This window comes from Galeopterus variegatus, unplaced genomic scaffold, assembly GCF_000696425.1.
Source record: "Galeopterus variegatus unplaced genomic scaffold, G_variegatus-3.0.2 Scaffold1902, whole genome shotgun sequence".
NCBI classification, from domain to species: Eukaryota; Metazoa; Chordata; class Mammalia; order Dermoptera; family Cynocephalidae; genus Galeopterus; species Galeopterus variegatus.
The window spans coordinates 330,026-342,909 of NW_007728013.1; the positions used below are offsets into that span (position 1 = coordinate 330,026).

Consider the following 12,884-nt stretch of genomic DNA (forward strand, 5'->3'; position numbering starts at 1 on the left):
CTGCCCGCCGCGCTGCCGGGATCCCGGGCCCCGGCCTCCGAGCACCTCCCACACCGCGGTTGAGAAGCGATGTGTCCGGGAGGGCTGTGGACCTGAGCTTGGGAGGGTCTGTCTGTGGAGGAAGGGACTGGATGGGGGCATGTCCTCAGCGCCACCGCTGGCTACTTTTCCCCTTTTCCCTTTGAGCCTGAGTCCGGGGGAGGCACCTCTGACCCAGCTCTCTGCTGGTTTCTCCACATCGTGCTCCTGCCGGAGGGAGGGGGAGGTCTTGGATTGTGGGGCCTGGGCTCAGAGACTGGGCACCCTGGACACTAAGCCAGGGCACTCTCTAGACAAGGGCCCTGCAGCTCGGCAGGGACCCACTCTGGCTGGGTGCCCAGGCCTCTCCCGCCCAAGGAAGCGCCCTTGAACTGATCCAGATTCCTTGAGTCCTGAGTTTCCTGAGGCTGAGGGTAGGGAGGGTGGGGGACAGGGCTGGGTCACAGTCATGCTGGGGCAGAGTCCCGACGTCGTCAGCTCTGTGGTTGGGAGCTTGTTAACCCCACCCCTCTCCCATAGGGTGAATAGAACACAGGCCAGAGCCTCAGACAAGGCCGCTCTGGTTCCAATTGTGCCAGCTGACTGCGGAGCCAGGACAAAGGGGGCCTGTTTAAGGCGGGGCCCCCTCCCTGCAGCCAGCCGCCCTGGGTGGTAGAATGTGGGGGAGTAAGTCTCCTGAGAACGTGAGGACCTTGCAACCCCCAGCAGGAGTGTCGTGGAGTGGTTGGTGTGTGTGTGTGTGTGTGTGTGTGTGTGTGTGTGTGTGTGTGCGCGCGCGCGCGCGCGCGCGCGCGGGGCACGATCCTGGGGTGAGTGCAGTGCCCGACCTGTCTGCTGCTTCCTCCTGGGGTGCAGGCAGGATTTCCTGGTAGAGGAAGTACTCTGGGGTTACTGGGCGGGAACACGGGAGGCCTCTGAGCTGCCCTGACCTTTCTGTCCAAGACGGAGGTATCTCTGGGTCAGAACCCTGGGAATGGAGGCCTGAAGGGGCTGTATCCGCAGGCACCCCACCCCTTCCCCAGGGACTGGTGACATTTAGGAAACGGGGAACTGCAGACTCCACATTCTTCCTCTCTCCCTCCTCCTTGGGCAGTGGAAGGGGCTCCTCCCCACCCAGTCCCTTCTGGCTTGAGGCTTATTTGGGGCCATTCACCCGACCACATGCTTGGCTGTAGATGTGGGCTCAGGAGGCCTGGGCTGTGAGCGGCCCCTCCCACAGTCCTCAAGGGAGTGGGCAGTTTGGTTGTACGCCAGGCATTGAGGGCCAACTTTGGTCCAACTCTTCCTGTCTCCCCAGATGGGCTGTGGGAGGCTCGGGAGGTGGCGTCTGAGCTCTGAGCTGCTCTAGGTCTGCAGACTGACTGGGCGTGGGCTGCACACATGGCTCAGCCACTGGCCTTCGTTCTCGATGTCCCTGAGACCCCAGGGGACCAGGGGTAAGTGCTCTGGGGCTGGCAGGGTGGGACGTATCACCTGGGGGAGAGGGCTGGAGCCTGATTCCCGCTCCCAATTCCCACTGCAGCAGCTGTGAGTCCAGCCCCCAGGATGATGAGAGCGAGGTGCACCACTCCTTCTGCCAGCTCATCCAGGAGCAGAGCCAGTGGGCAGCCGAGGAGGGGCTGGAGCTGCAGCAGAGGGAGCCAGCGCCTGGAGCTTGGGGGGCCCCAGGTGAGCCCAGGCCTGGATGCCGGATGGTGTGGACAGAGGCTGTGCTTCCCAACCTCTCCTGTTGTCCCTCCTAGCTGTCTGCAGGCCTGGGGTGAGGTGGGGTGGGAGAGATCACTGGCCAATGGCATCTCCAGGACCTGCAGCCAAGTATTTATTGCTTCATAGATGATAGCCACCAGGCTCTCCTGGGGCCTGAGGTTGCCCCGGCCCACAGCACAGCCACGCTACGCATCCTGGCCAGCATGCCCAGTCGTACCATTGGTGAGTGGGACCTTCTGCCCTCGGCTCCTGCATTGACCCCGGCCCCTGGGCTGGGTCAGGATTTTGTCTGGGCATCTGTGCACCTCAGCTCCTGGCCCACCCATCTGCTCCCCAGAGGCCCAGCACAGCCCCATCCGGCCTTCGCTGGGTTCTAAAAATGACAGAGTCGTCACAGGGGTAAAAATAGGCTCTTGGGAACCCAGTGGTATCCATGACCTCTGAAAAAGGGATTTTCCTGGGCCCTGGGAAGGGGTTAGGGATGGGAGGCACGGTGCCAAGAACCATCTGGAGGGTGGGAGGCCCTGCCCGGCCCCGCCCTGCCCAGCTGCTTTCGTAGGCCGCAGCCGGGGTGCCGTCATCTCCCAGTACTACAACCGCACCGTGCGGCTGCGGCGCCGGAGCAGCCGGCCGCTGCTCGGGGAAATGTCGCGCTCAGCCAGGCCCAGCCTCCGCCTGTACGACCTGGAGCTGGACCCTGCAGCTGGCGAGGAAGAGGGTGAGTGTGTGGGGCCGGAGCCTCAGTGCACCGTCTGGGGAGGTGGGGAGGAGGTCAGGCTGGCCTGGGCATGGCTAGGGTGTGGCAGAGTCAGGAAACCCATCCTCCAGCTGCCTGGAGGCTCCCCCGGCTGGGAGGGCCCTCTGGAGGGACCCATGGGGCAGGGCAGTGGGGGTCTTTCAGGCTGTAAAGGGCTTGCCCCCCACAGGCAGGTGCTCAGTAATGTCTGCCGTGCGCACTCCACAAGCACCTGTCGAACTCCTGCAGCGTTGCAGACACTGGGCCAGGCTGTGGGGGTGTGATGGGGTAAACAACCAGTCCAGCTCTCATGCAGCTTCCTGTCTGCCCGGTGGAACAAACAAGAACCAGATAAATGGATGAGCTGTTGATTAAAGCTCAAGAAAGGGCAGCCGAGGAAAGATGCACTGCAGGAGAGCATTCTGGGAACCTGCCTAGCCTAGAGGGATCCAGGGAGGCTTCCTGGAGGAAGTGGCACTAAGCAGAGGGGGCACTTGCAAAGGCCCTGAGGTGGGAGCATGCCTGGCTTGTCAGAGTGGCTCAGAGGCCAGTGTGGAGGGGCTGGGGAACAGCGGAGAGCTGGAGGAGGAGGAGCAGGGACCAGTCTCGCAGGCTGCTCTTCAGCCAGGTGATCCCTGGCGTTCAGACGCTGAGAAGCTCAGGGACAGTCCCTGGCCCGTCCCTCCTGCCTGGTTCCTGGCTCTGGGGTCTGGGCAGACGTTCCCATGTCATGGTTTACTCTGTGACCAGATCAGATTTCAGCTCTCCCAGTGTCATTTCTTATCTGTAAAGTTGGGCTTAGAGTAGCATCCACCTCCAGGCTGGTGTGACAATCAAAGGAGGTGGTAGCCCACCCCTCAAGGCCCAAAGTGTGTGACGCCGGCCATAAGGGGCGGCGCTGACCACCCCCACTGCCTGGTCACGCACAGGCCTTGCCAGGAGAGAGGACTCCTCTGGGTCCCGGAATGCTGGACGTTGAGCTCCCTGGTGCCCTGCTCAGGCCTCCAGAGAGACGGGTGTGGATGGGTGCCCAGCATGGAGGGTGGTGAGCACTCCGGGTGGCCCTGCCGTCTTCCACTCAGCCCACGAGGGCCAAGCATAGCTGGGCAGTGGTGGGGTTGGGCGGGGCCATGGAGGAAGTAGTGGGGGGCTTGATGGAAAGGTGGAGGTGGGCAAGTGAGGGTGGCCAGTGGGGACACTGGGGATGCCAGGAGGCAGGGCCAGAGTGGTCCTGCTTGCTGGCCTGGGTCTAGCTCCGACTGTATGGGCAGAGAGGAGCCAGACTCTGGGCAGCAGGGTGGACATCCTTGTGTCAGGATGGCACCCCAGGGAGCAGACAGGCCAGCACAGGGCCCCGGCCACAGGTGGGAGGGAGGGAGCTTTGGGAATCGACATTTTTGCTTCCTCCCCGCAGAGAAGCTGAACCTCCTGGTGAAGGAGCTTCAGGGCCTGTCAGTGGCCCAGCGAGACCACATGCTCCGGGGGATGCCCGTGAACCTGGCGGAGAAGCGCTGCCTACGGTTAGTACCCACTGGCCACACTGTGGCCCCGAGACCTGCTTCCTCGGCTGGGCTGGGTGGTCGGGGAGAAGGGTCCTCAGCCTGCAGGCGAGCGGTGCCGAGGAGGGAGTCAGACTCCTCCTTGGTCCAGGCACCGATGGCTGCCTCCGTCCTCAGGGACAAGAGCCAGACCCTGAGGGGGATGCGGAGGGGACAGCAGCACCGTGGTGGGGTGTGTTCCTGTTGCAGCCGGCTCGGATACGCCTGTGTCCTGGTAGGAGCCACCTGTCTGTGGCGGGTCCAGGGTGGCTGGCGGGGCTGGGGCAGCCACCCTCTCCTGCAGCCCCCAGCCTCACTCTGGGGCCACACGCACCCCGTCCTGTGGTCCCGGCCCTCCCCTCTGCCGGGTGTCCGGGCCTTGGCGTAGGGCTGGCCTTGCTCAGGGCCTTCCTGCCACTGTCCCCACAGGCCTCGCACAGCCTGGGGCTCGTGCTGCTCTCGGGCCTGCACGCCCTGGCGCCGTGGCGCTTCGCGCTGAAGCAGATCGGAGGCCAGTTCGGCTCCAGCGTGCTCTCCTACTTCCTCTTCCTCAAGACGCTGCTGGTCTTCAACGCCCTTCTGCTGCTGCTGCTCCTGGCCTTCATCGTGGGCCCGCAGGCTGCCTTCCCGCAGGGCCCAGTCCCCACCGCCTTCATGGGGCTGGAGCTCCTCACGGGCGGGGTGAGGGGAACGCACGGCGGGGCGGGGACATCTGGCGGGACAGGGATACCCATCTTCTGCTCCTGCCTTGGCACTGTCGCCTCTCTTGTCACGGCTTCCCCCAGGCCCCCCTGCCCCGTGCTGTGACCCCACGGGGCTGCAGACTCAGGTGCTCCTGATACCTGTCGTGTCTGGTCTCAGTGGGGCCTGGGATGGCCGTCACCCCGTGCCCATCTCTGTGTTTGTCTCGTTGCCCACATCCTGGCTGTCCCCTGCCCTGCCCCTCTTGCCTGCCCCCAGGGCTTCCTCTCTCTGCCTCTCTGAGCCCCGAGGGTGGGCCAGGGGTGGGCATTGGGGAGGGTGCCTGACTCGGCCGGGCCTCCTCCTTGCAGGGTGGCTTTGCCCACACTGTCATGTACTACGGCTACTACAGTAATGCCACGCTGAACCAGCCGTGCGCCCCACAGCCCAATGGCAGCCAGTGTACCCCCAGGGCGGGCAGCCTGCCCTACAACATGCCCCTGGCCTACCTGTTCACTGTGGGGGCAGCTGCCTTCATCACCTGCATCACCCTGGTGTACAGGTAAAGGCCTCTACTGAATGCCTCTGGCCCTGAGCACTGTCCTTCCATAGGCCACTGACCCTTCCTTCCACCCCCACCCACCTATCCGTGCATCCATCCCTCCACTCACCCACCTACCACCCATCCACCCCCACCCACCCATCCATCCATCGACCCTTCCTTCCAGCCATTCATCCACTACCCACCATTGTCTCATCCGTCCACCCATTCATCCATTCATTGATCCTTCTTTCCTTCCATCCTCTCTCCCGCCCATCCCTCTATTCATCTGTACATACGTCCATCTATCCATGCATCCGTCCTTCCATGCCACAAACATTCTCTGTGCTCAGCTCGGGGCAGGAGAGTCAGTGACACGATGTCTGGCCCATCCCTCTATTCATCTGTACATACGTCCATCTATCCATGCATCCGTCCCTCCATGCCACAAACATTCTCTGTGCTCAGCTCGGGGCAGGAGAGTCAGTGACACGATGTCTGTCTCTGGGAGAAGACAGATCAGTGAATGAGCTGGAAAAATCCAGGAGCCCTAGAGGTGTTTGCCTAGGTGTTAGGGGAGCATTGGGGAAGGGTCAGGCTGGCTTCCCAGGAGAGGTGGCACTTGCCCTAGAGTGGGCAGGAAGGAAGCAGAGACAGGCCAGGTGAGTCTGGCATCTTCTGTACCGTGTCTCGGTGGGAGGCCACCGCCAGTCAGTGGCGCATGAAGCCCCGACCCCTCTTCTAGGCACTTGTGGCTGATGGGCACTCTCTTGTAGAGGGCTGGTCTAGAGTGGACAGTGGTCCACACCTGGAGGCCGGGGTCGCTGGGCCAGAGGTGGGGCAGGAGGATTGCGGGGGCCGGTGCAGCGCTGGGAGGGCTCCTCTGAGCAGGTGGTGGGTGTCCCATCTGTCCTCTGTGCCCCTCACCCTTGTTCAACCTCCACCTGTGTCTGCTTCTCTGCAGCATGTCCCACTCTTTCGGGGAGAGCTACCGGGTGGGCAGCACCTCTGGTGTCCACGCCATCACTGCCTTCTGCTCCTGGGACTACAAGGTGACTCAGAAATGGGCCTCCCGCCTCCAGCATGACAACATCCGTACGCGGCTGAAGGTGAGCCGGGGAGACTGGAGCCACCTGCCCCTGGCCGTGGCCCTAGAACCCCAAGCCACCTGCCACCTTCCTGAACATGCAGTCTAGGTCCACCTTGGACCAAATGCCAAAACTGTGGCCCGAGGGGACGGCCATCTGTCCTCAAGCTGGATCGGGCGCTGGGGAGGGTGGCCTTCTCCTGCCAGCAGTGATGGGCATGTCCTCATTTTTTCTCCCGTACATGTCCTCAGTTTGGGGCTGCCTCTGTTGTCTGCTAGCAGGTGTTAGCAACCACTGCCCAACGAGCATAGGAGCCAGCATAGCAGAACTCTGCAGGCAGCAGGTTTTGTTTTTTTTAAAAAGATGACCGGTAAGGGGATCTTAGCTCCTGACTTGGTGTTGTCAGCACCACGCTCTCCCAAGTGAGCCCCGGGCCGGCCCTGGCAGCAGGTTTTGGCGGGCATGTGTCCAAGGGCGGCCGGAGAGGCAGGTGCTGAAGCCCCAGCAGGAGTGAGGCCAGCTCTCCAGGGCCCTTCCCTAGTTCATGCTCCCCGCTCACAGGAGCTCATTTAATGGCCACAGGAGCCCAGCGGGTAAGGATTGTTACTTCTCCATGCTACAAGTGAGGAAACTGAGGCACAGAGGTGGTCTCCTGCTCGAGGTCCTGGGGCTAGGAAGCAGGAGAGCTGGGCGTCATGGGAGGTCTCTGCCTTCCCGGGGCTGTGAGCTGTGGGAGTTCACAGCTGTGGCCTGGCCCGTGGGCCCCGCTTCTGCCCTCGGGAACTCCTGTGGGGGACAGGTGCCCTCTGAGGCTCCTGGTTGGCTGCGGGCCACCCACATCCAAGGGAACAGGTAAAGCACAGCTGAGAAAGGCCACCTGCCCCGCAGGCAGGGCTGGGCCTCCCAGCCTCTCCTGCAGGGGAGAGGTTGGGGGGGGCCTCAGGAGGGACCAGCCGGGCACGGGTCCATTGAGGCAGGGTCCTGTGCTCTCTGTGCCTGGGAGCGGGGGGGCCTAAGCAGTTGGGAGGAGCCGGTGGTGGCTTTGGGGTGGGCACAGGCCAGTTCAGGTGAAGGGAGGTGAGGGCGGGACAGCCTGTGTGTTGTGTGTGTCTTGTGTATGTCACGTGTGTATCACACGTGTGTCTGCACACCTGCACCTGTCTGTGCTGTTCAGCAGGTGATGGGGACATGCTGCCTCCCGCAGGAGCTGCTGGCTGCGTGGCAGCTGCAGCAGGAACCCCGCAGCATGTGCGGGCGGCTGCGGCAAGTGGCTGTGCTGGTGCTCGTGTGGCTGCTGTGTTTGGGGACCACGCTGGGCTGTGCTGCGGCCGTCCATGTCTTCTCGGAGGTCATGCTTGAGGTGTGCGGAGGGGACAGAGAAGCAAGAGCCTGGCCCTTCACTAGAATGTGTCCCCAGTCGTAGACATCCAGGGTCCCACAAACCCTTGCTGGAGGCGGCCTCCTGCGTCCCTCCTGGGGCTCATTCTGTCCCATGCCCTCCCCTGTTTTTCTTGTCTTCTTTCTGGTTTCCTTTTTCCACCACCAGCGTCCCCTTCCCACTTCCTGTGTGGTGCGCACATGCGTCCTGGGGCTGCGTCCCCGGGGAGGGAGGTGCTGCCCGCCAGTTCTGCCCCCTCCTCCTTTCCCTGGGGCCCTCCCTGCACCCCTCCCCCACAGGGCCCCTCAGAGCAGGGCACCCGTGTGACCTCTGCCCCTCCACCATCACCCTTGCAGAGCCCGGTGGCTGCTGGCCAGGAGGCTGCGCTGCTGGCCCTGCCCCTGGTGGTCTGCCTCCTCCACCTGGCGGCCCCATACCTGTACCGTGGCCTGGCAGCCCTGGAGCGGCACGGCTCCCCAGTGCTGGAGGTGTACATGGCCATCTTCAGGTGTGTGGCCGGACAGGGGGGGCTGTGGCCTCTGTCCCCTGGCACCCCTCCCTCAGTCCTGCGCCCCACCCTCCACAGGAACCTGGTGCTCAAGATGGCCATCCTGGGCGTTCTCTGCTACCACTGGCTGGGCCGCAGGGTGGCTGCCCTCAGGGACCAGTGCTGGGAGGACTTTGTGGGCCAGGAGCTGTACCGTTTCGTGGTGATGGACTTCATCTTCGCACTTCTGGACACGCTTTTTGGGGAGCTTGTGTGGAGGTGAGGGACCCCCACATCACTCACACTCGTCCTCCCTGGGTGGGACGGGGCTCAGCATGTCCTCACCTGCGCACCAGGGATGGTGGCCTGGGACGTCCTCAGGCCTCAGCAGAGCAGGACCAGACCTTGCAATTCGGGCCACACATCTCCCCCCATGACAGCTCTGTAAAAGGTCGTTAGAGAAAAACGCTTACAAGACGTAACTGATGCATTTTTAGATTGGAACGGAAAACGGGTTTCAAAATGATGTGTACATTACGATCTCAGTCTCCTACAGAAAACGGGGTGGGAGGAAAGAGGCAGAAGAGGGAGGGACGGTTTCAGTAGGTTACAGGTGGTTCAGTGCGGGCGCTAGCATTTCTCTTTGTGTTTTCTTTGAGAATATGAGAATTTAAAGATGATTAAAAAAGTAAGATTTTTTTTAAGAGGCAGGAACACGTTTGACGCCGATTCTGCATGTTTAGATCTGGATGTATCTGTACTTAGAGGAAGCCCCGAGGGTGGGGACCCCAGCGTGGTGGCTCTCTCTGTGACATTTGTTGGATGCCCACTCAAGGAGGGCTGGGGTGTCGGCTTGGCATGAGGGCGGTCACCTGGCCCCAAGTGCCTTCCGGGGGTGGGGCCTAGGGTCAGTCCCCTGGCCAGGTGAGGCCCTCCCGTCTGACCCCCAGGGGCTCCTTCCTCTGCCCCAGGTTCATCTCTGAGAAGAAGCTCAAGAGGAGGCGGAAGCCTGAGTTTGACATAGCCCGGAATGTTCTGGACCTGATTTATGGGCAGACTCTGATCTGGTGAGGGTCCCCCACTTGCTTCCCACTGCCCTTCCCCTGGGTACCCTGCACCCGCCTCCTCCCGGGGTCACAGCAAGGCCCAGCCTTGGGACTCTGGAGTGGTTGGGCCCTGACCCCTCACCTCCGGGGGATGCCCAGTCTGCAGCCACATGTGCTTGCACTCCCTGGGGTCCAGACCCAGCCGGTCTTGAGGGCAGAGAGGAGGACACTGGGGCGGCTTGTTCCAGCCTGAGCCAGGCCCGGGTGGCCATCCTAGGCCCGGGGAGCCATGCAGGGGTCATGACCCCAGCCCTGGACTGCAGCCCTGTCCTCTCACCTCCTCAGGCTGGGGGTCCTCTTCTCGCCCCTCCTCCCTGCCATACAGATTATCAAGCTGCTGCTCCTGTTTTACGTCAAGAAGGTAGGGCTGCCGCTGTGCCCAGCATGGGCTAAGGGGCTGGTGGTAGCCGCCTGGCAGCCACTGGGCACAACCCAGCTGGCCAGACCCTGGGACTTTGGAACCCTCCCCTCATCCCAGTGCTATGGGGCAGGCAGCCCAGGGCTGCCCTCTGGGGTCCGTCCCCTGACACCCTCTCCCCCCCAGCATCACTGTCTTTGGTAGGCTTTTAGCATCCCGCTGGGTTCAGAGGTCACCACCAGGTGTCTGTGTGCGCTGGGCCGGAGCTTAGGGCCAGACTGCAGGAAGACACTGAGCTGTGGCCCTTGTGGCCCCTAGAAAGTGACCCTGCTCCCCTGTCCTCAGCTGGGTGTGCTCCGTGGCTATGAAGCTTGGTTCACGTCCTGCCTCTGGGGAAGCTCCTCTCCTTCTGTCTCCTATTTTGTCATCTGTTCGGGGGGCTGGTGGGGAGCCTCTCCAGAGGATGTCGGAGGTAGAGCCTGGCACAATGGTGGCCTCTGTCTGTGGAAGTGGCTGTTAGTATCAGCCCTTCCCCATATGCGTGGCCTTGGACGAGCTACCCTGTGTGCCTCGATCTCCCTTCTGTAAGCGGGAGGTTGGCGAGCTGGCTCTGTCCAGGCCCAATTCTGCTCAGAGTCCAAGTGTCTGCCTCGTTCTGCCGACGGCTGCCCCAGCCCTGGGGTCTCGGCTCAGGGCCCCGACTGGAAGCAGAGCCCGCCAGGCCTGGGGGAGGGGGCGTGGGAGGTGGCGGGGGCGGGGCCGAGCTCAGCATTTGTCCCCAGACCAGCCTGCTGGCCAACTGCCAGGCGCCCCGCAGGCCCTGGCTGGCGTCGCACATGAGCACGCTCTTCCTCACGCTGCTCTGCTTTCCGTCCTTCCTGGGCGCCGCTGTCTTCCTGAGCTACGTCGTCTGGCAGTGAGTGGCACCTGGCCTGTGGCCTTGGTGGGCAGGAATGGACGGAGGGGCTGTTCTTTGTGCCATCCACGATGTGGGGTGCCGGTGCCTGCAGGGCGCCCAGGATTCGGGGTGATGGGGAGGTTTCCTTTGTCCCGAGGTTGGGGGCGGGAGGCTGGGTGGAGGGGCCATTGCCTGGGCTGAAGGTTCCCGGCGACCTTTTTCCTCAGGGTGAAGCCCTCGAGCACCTGCGGCCCCTTCCGGACGCTGGACTCCATGTATGAGGCAGGCAGGCTGTGGGTGCGCCAGCTGGAGACGGCGGGGTCCAGTGTCTCCTGGCTGTCCTGGTTGTACCAGCACCTGGTGGAGGACACAGTCTTCATCTTCCTGGTGTCAGCCCTGCTGCTGTGAGTAGAGGGTGGGAGGGCGTGTCCCCAAGGCAGCTAGCCTGGCCTGGGGCCCTGCTCTGGACCGCACCTGTTTCCTGCAGGGCTGTCATCTACCTCAACATCCAGGTGGTGAAGGGTCAGCGGAAGGTCATCTGCCTCCTCAAGGAGCAGATCAGCAACGTGAGTCCGCCCTCCCTTCCGCCGCCGGCTCCCCTGCTCTGCACCCTCGGGCCATGGCTTTGTCTGGTCAGCCACTTGTGTGTCCCCAAGATGCCTTCCCCTGTGGACCTCGCTGCTGACAGGTTTTGTTTGCCACACAGGTTACGCGGATAATGCGTGGAATTTGGATTAGGTGGTGGCACAGACATGCCACAGCCGGGCTTGCGATCTGCAGAGCCCTGCCTGCTGGGACCGGGTCTCCGCGTGGAGGCGATTCTAGCCCCAGGCAGGACACGTGGCGTGTTTTAGGGCGTGCGGCCCCCTGTGGGTACAGACAGTCTCTGAGGATTTTTGCGATACTGGAAGTGGCTTTCGGACTTCCACCGGCGGGGGGGACCCATGTTGGAACACGGACCCTGCTCAGTGCTCTCATTTTATAAGCAGGTGGAATAAGGCAGGATCGGAAACATTTTTATTGAGGAGAAGTAACAGTTGTTATTAAGCACTTATGGTTTGTCACGAAAGAGTGAGCAGAAGAAGTGGGACTAGAAGCCCAGGGCACAGCCCCGCCAGGGCTCTCCCCCTCTGCTGGGGCCGGCCTGCCCGAGGGCCCGAGGGCACCTACTCCTTCACCAGGTGTCCCATCAAGTTGGACACAAGGTACTTTCCTGTCTGGGGGACTCGGGCTGGCCTCTTCCCCGAGAGCCACCCCCTCTAGCCTCCTCACGGGGCGCACCGTTGTAGAGCAGGTCCTTGCCTTGCGCCGGGTGTCCTGCAGCGACGGCAGGCTGCTCACACAGAGCCGCCCAGGGACAGCGGCTCTTCGAAGGACGAGGTAAAGACGAGCCGCTGTTCTCCATGAAATGCGGTGGGCTCTGATCTGGCCCCCCCGGGCCTGACATCACCCTCCCTGGTGCCGTTTTGTTCTTTGCTTGTGCAGTTTTGCACTCATGTGCTTAATGCTTGGCCACTTTGGGGCTGGCTGGGTCCCTGTGTCCCATGCATGCTCCACACCAGGGCCAGGCTGGGGTTTCTCTGTCATGCTAGCTCCAGGCTTGTTGGAGGTATGGGACTGGGAGTCTGCCCAGGTGGGACAGCGTAGGTGCAGGAGGCATGGCCCCTGCAGGCACGTGACTCTGCTGCTGGCTGTTGGTGCCAGCGGCCAGGGCTCTGGGCCCCAGTCCCAAGCGGAAGGCACTGTTAGGGACGGCTCCCACTTTTTCTTGGGTTGCAAACAGTGCAATATACATTGACCAACTCCTTGACTCTCACACGGGAAGCAGAGCTCACATGCATCTGGGCTGAGGTGGTTGTCTGGACATAGCTATTGGAATTGGGTTTTTGGCTAAATAGCTCATGCCCTACTTTGTGCCACTCCAGAGCCTATGAGAACCAGCTGGGGCCAGGAGTAGCACTGCGGAGGATCCCAGCTCTGCCCTCCATTTCTCTGGGGTCAGAAGGATTGTTCTCCAGGTGGACCCTGGCTGCACAGTGTCCACCACACTGAGCTCCTGCCCCCAGTTCCAAGTCTTTGGGGCTGCAGGTCTGAGCTTGGCTGGTGCCCCAGCGACTTTCCCTGGGCCTGGGCAGGGCAGCTAAGCTCAAGTGCACAGCCCTGCCGTTACCGCCAGCATCTCGACAGTGAGGAATGACGTGGGGGATGTAGCTTGAGGAGCCTGGGGTCTGTCTTCGTAGGTACTCTAAGGGGTACTCCCGCGCCGAGCCAGGTTACCAGGTGCCCAGGACGAATCTGCTTGGCTCCTGACAAAATTGCTCTTTTCT

General features: G+C 62.4%; 1 protein-coding gene across 1 annotated transcript; it reads left to right on the forward strand.

Moving 5' to 3' along the window:
• Positions 1 to 1,419: 1,419 nt before the first annotated feature.
• Positions 1,420 to 11,565, forward strand: TMC6 (transmembrane channel-like 6). The gene is made up of 18 exons (XM_008579513.1): positions 1,420 to 1,475; positions 1,565 to 1,707; positions 1,873 to 1,968; positions 2,306 to 2,464; positions 3,897 to 4,002; positions 4,159 to 4,255; positions 4,450 to 4,701; positions 5,073 to 5,263; positions 6,207 to 6,351; positions 7,535 to 7,690; positions 8,065 to 8,216; positions 8,295 to 8,474; positions 9,167 to 9,262; positions 9,587 to 9,662; positions 10,442 to 10,575; positions 10,785 to 10,961; positions 11,045 to 11,123; positions 11,264 to 11,565. Exons 1-18 carry the CDS (start codon positions 1,420 to 1,422, stop codon positions 11,540 to 11,542), a joined length of 2,574 nt encoding a protein of 857 aa, XP_008577735.1. The 3' UTR covers positions 11,543 to 11,565.
• Positions 11,566 to 12,884: the final 1,319 nt, after the last annotated feature.

What these genes read in the sequence shown, in the direction of transcription:
- TMC6 (XM_008579513.1), top strand. Translation starts at nt 1,420, where the DNA reads ATGGCTCAGCCACTGGCCTTCGTTCTCGATGTCCCTGAGACCCCAGGG. An exon ending in GAGACCCCAGGGGACCAGGG is followed by an intron (nt 1,476 to 1,564) that starts GTAAGTGCTCTG and finishes CCACTGCAGCAG; the next exon opens with CTGTGAGTCCAGCCCCCAGG. An exon ending in TATGGGCAGACTCTGATCTG is followed by an intron (nt 9,263 to 9,586) that starts GTGAGGGTCCCC and finishes TCACCTCCTCAG; the next exon opens with GCTGGGGGTCCTCTTCTCGC.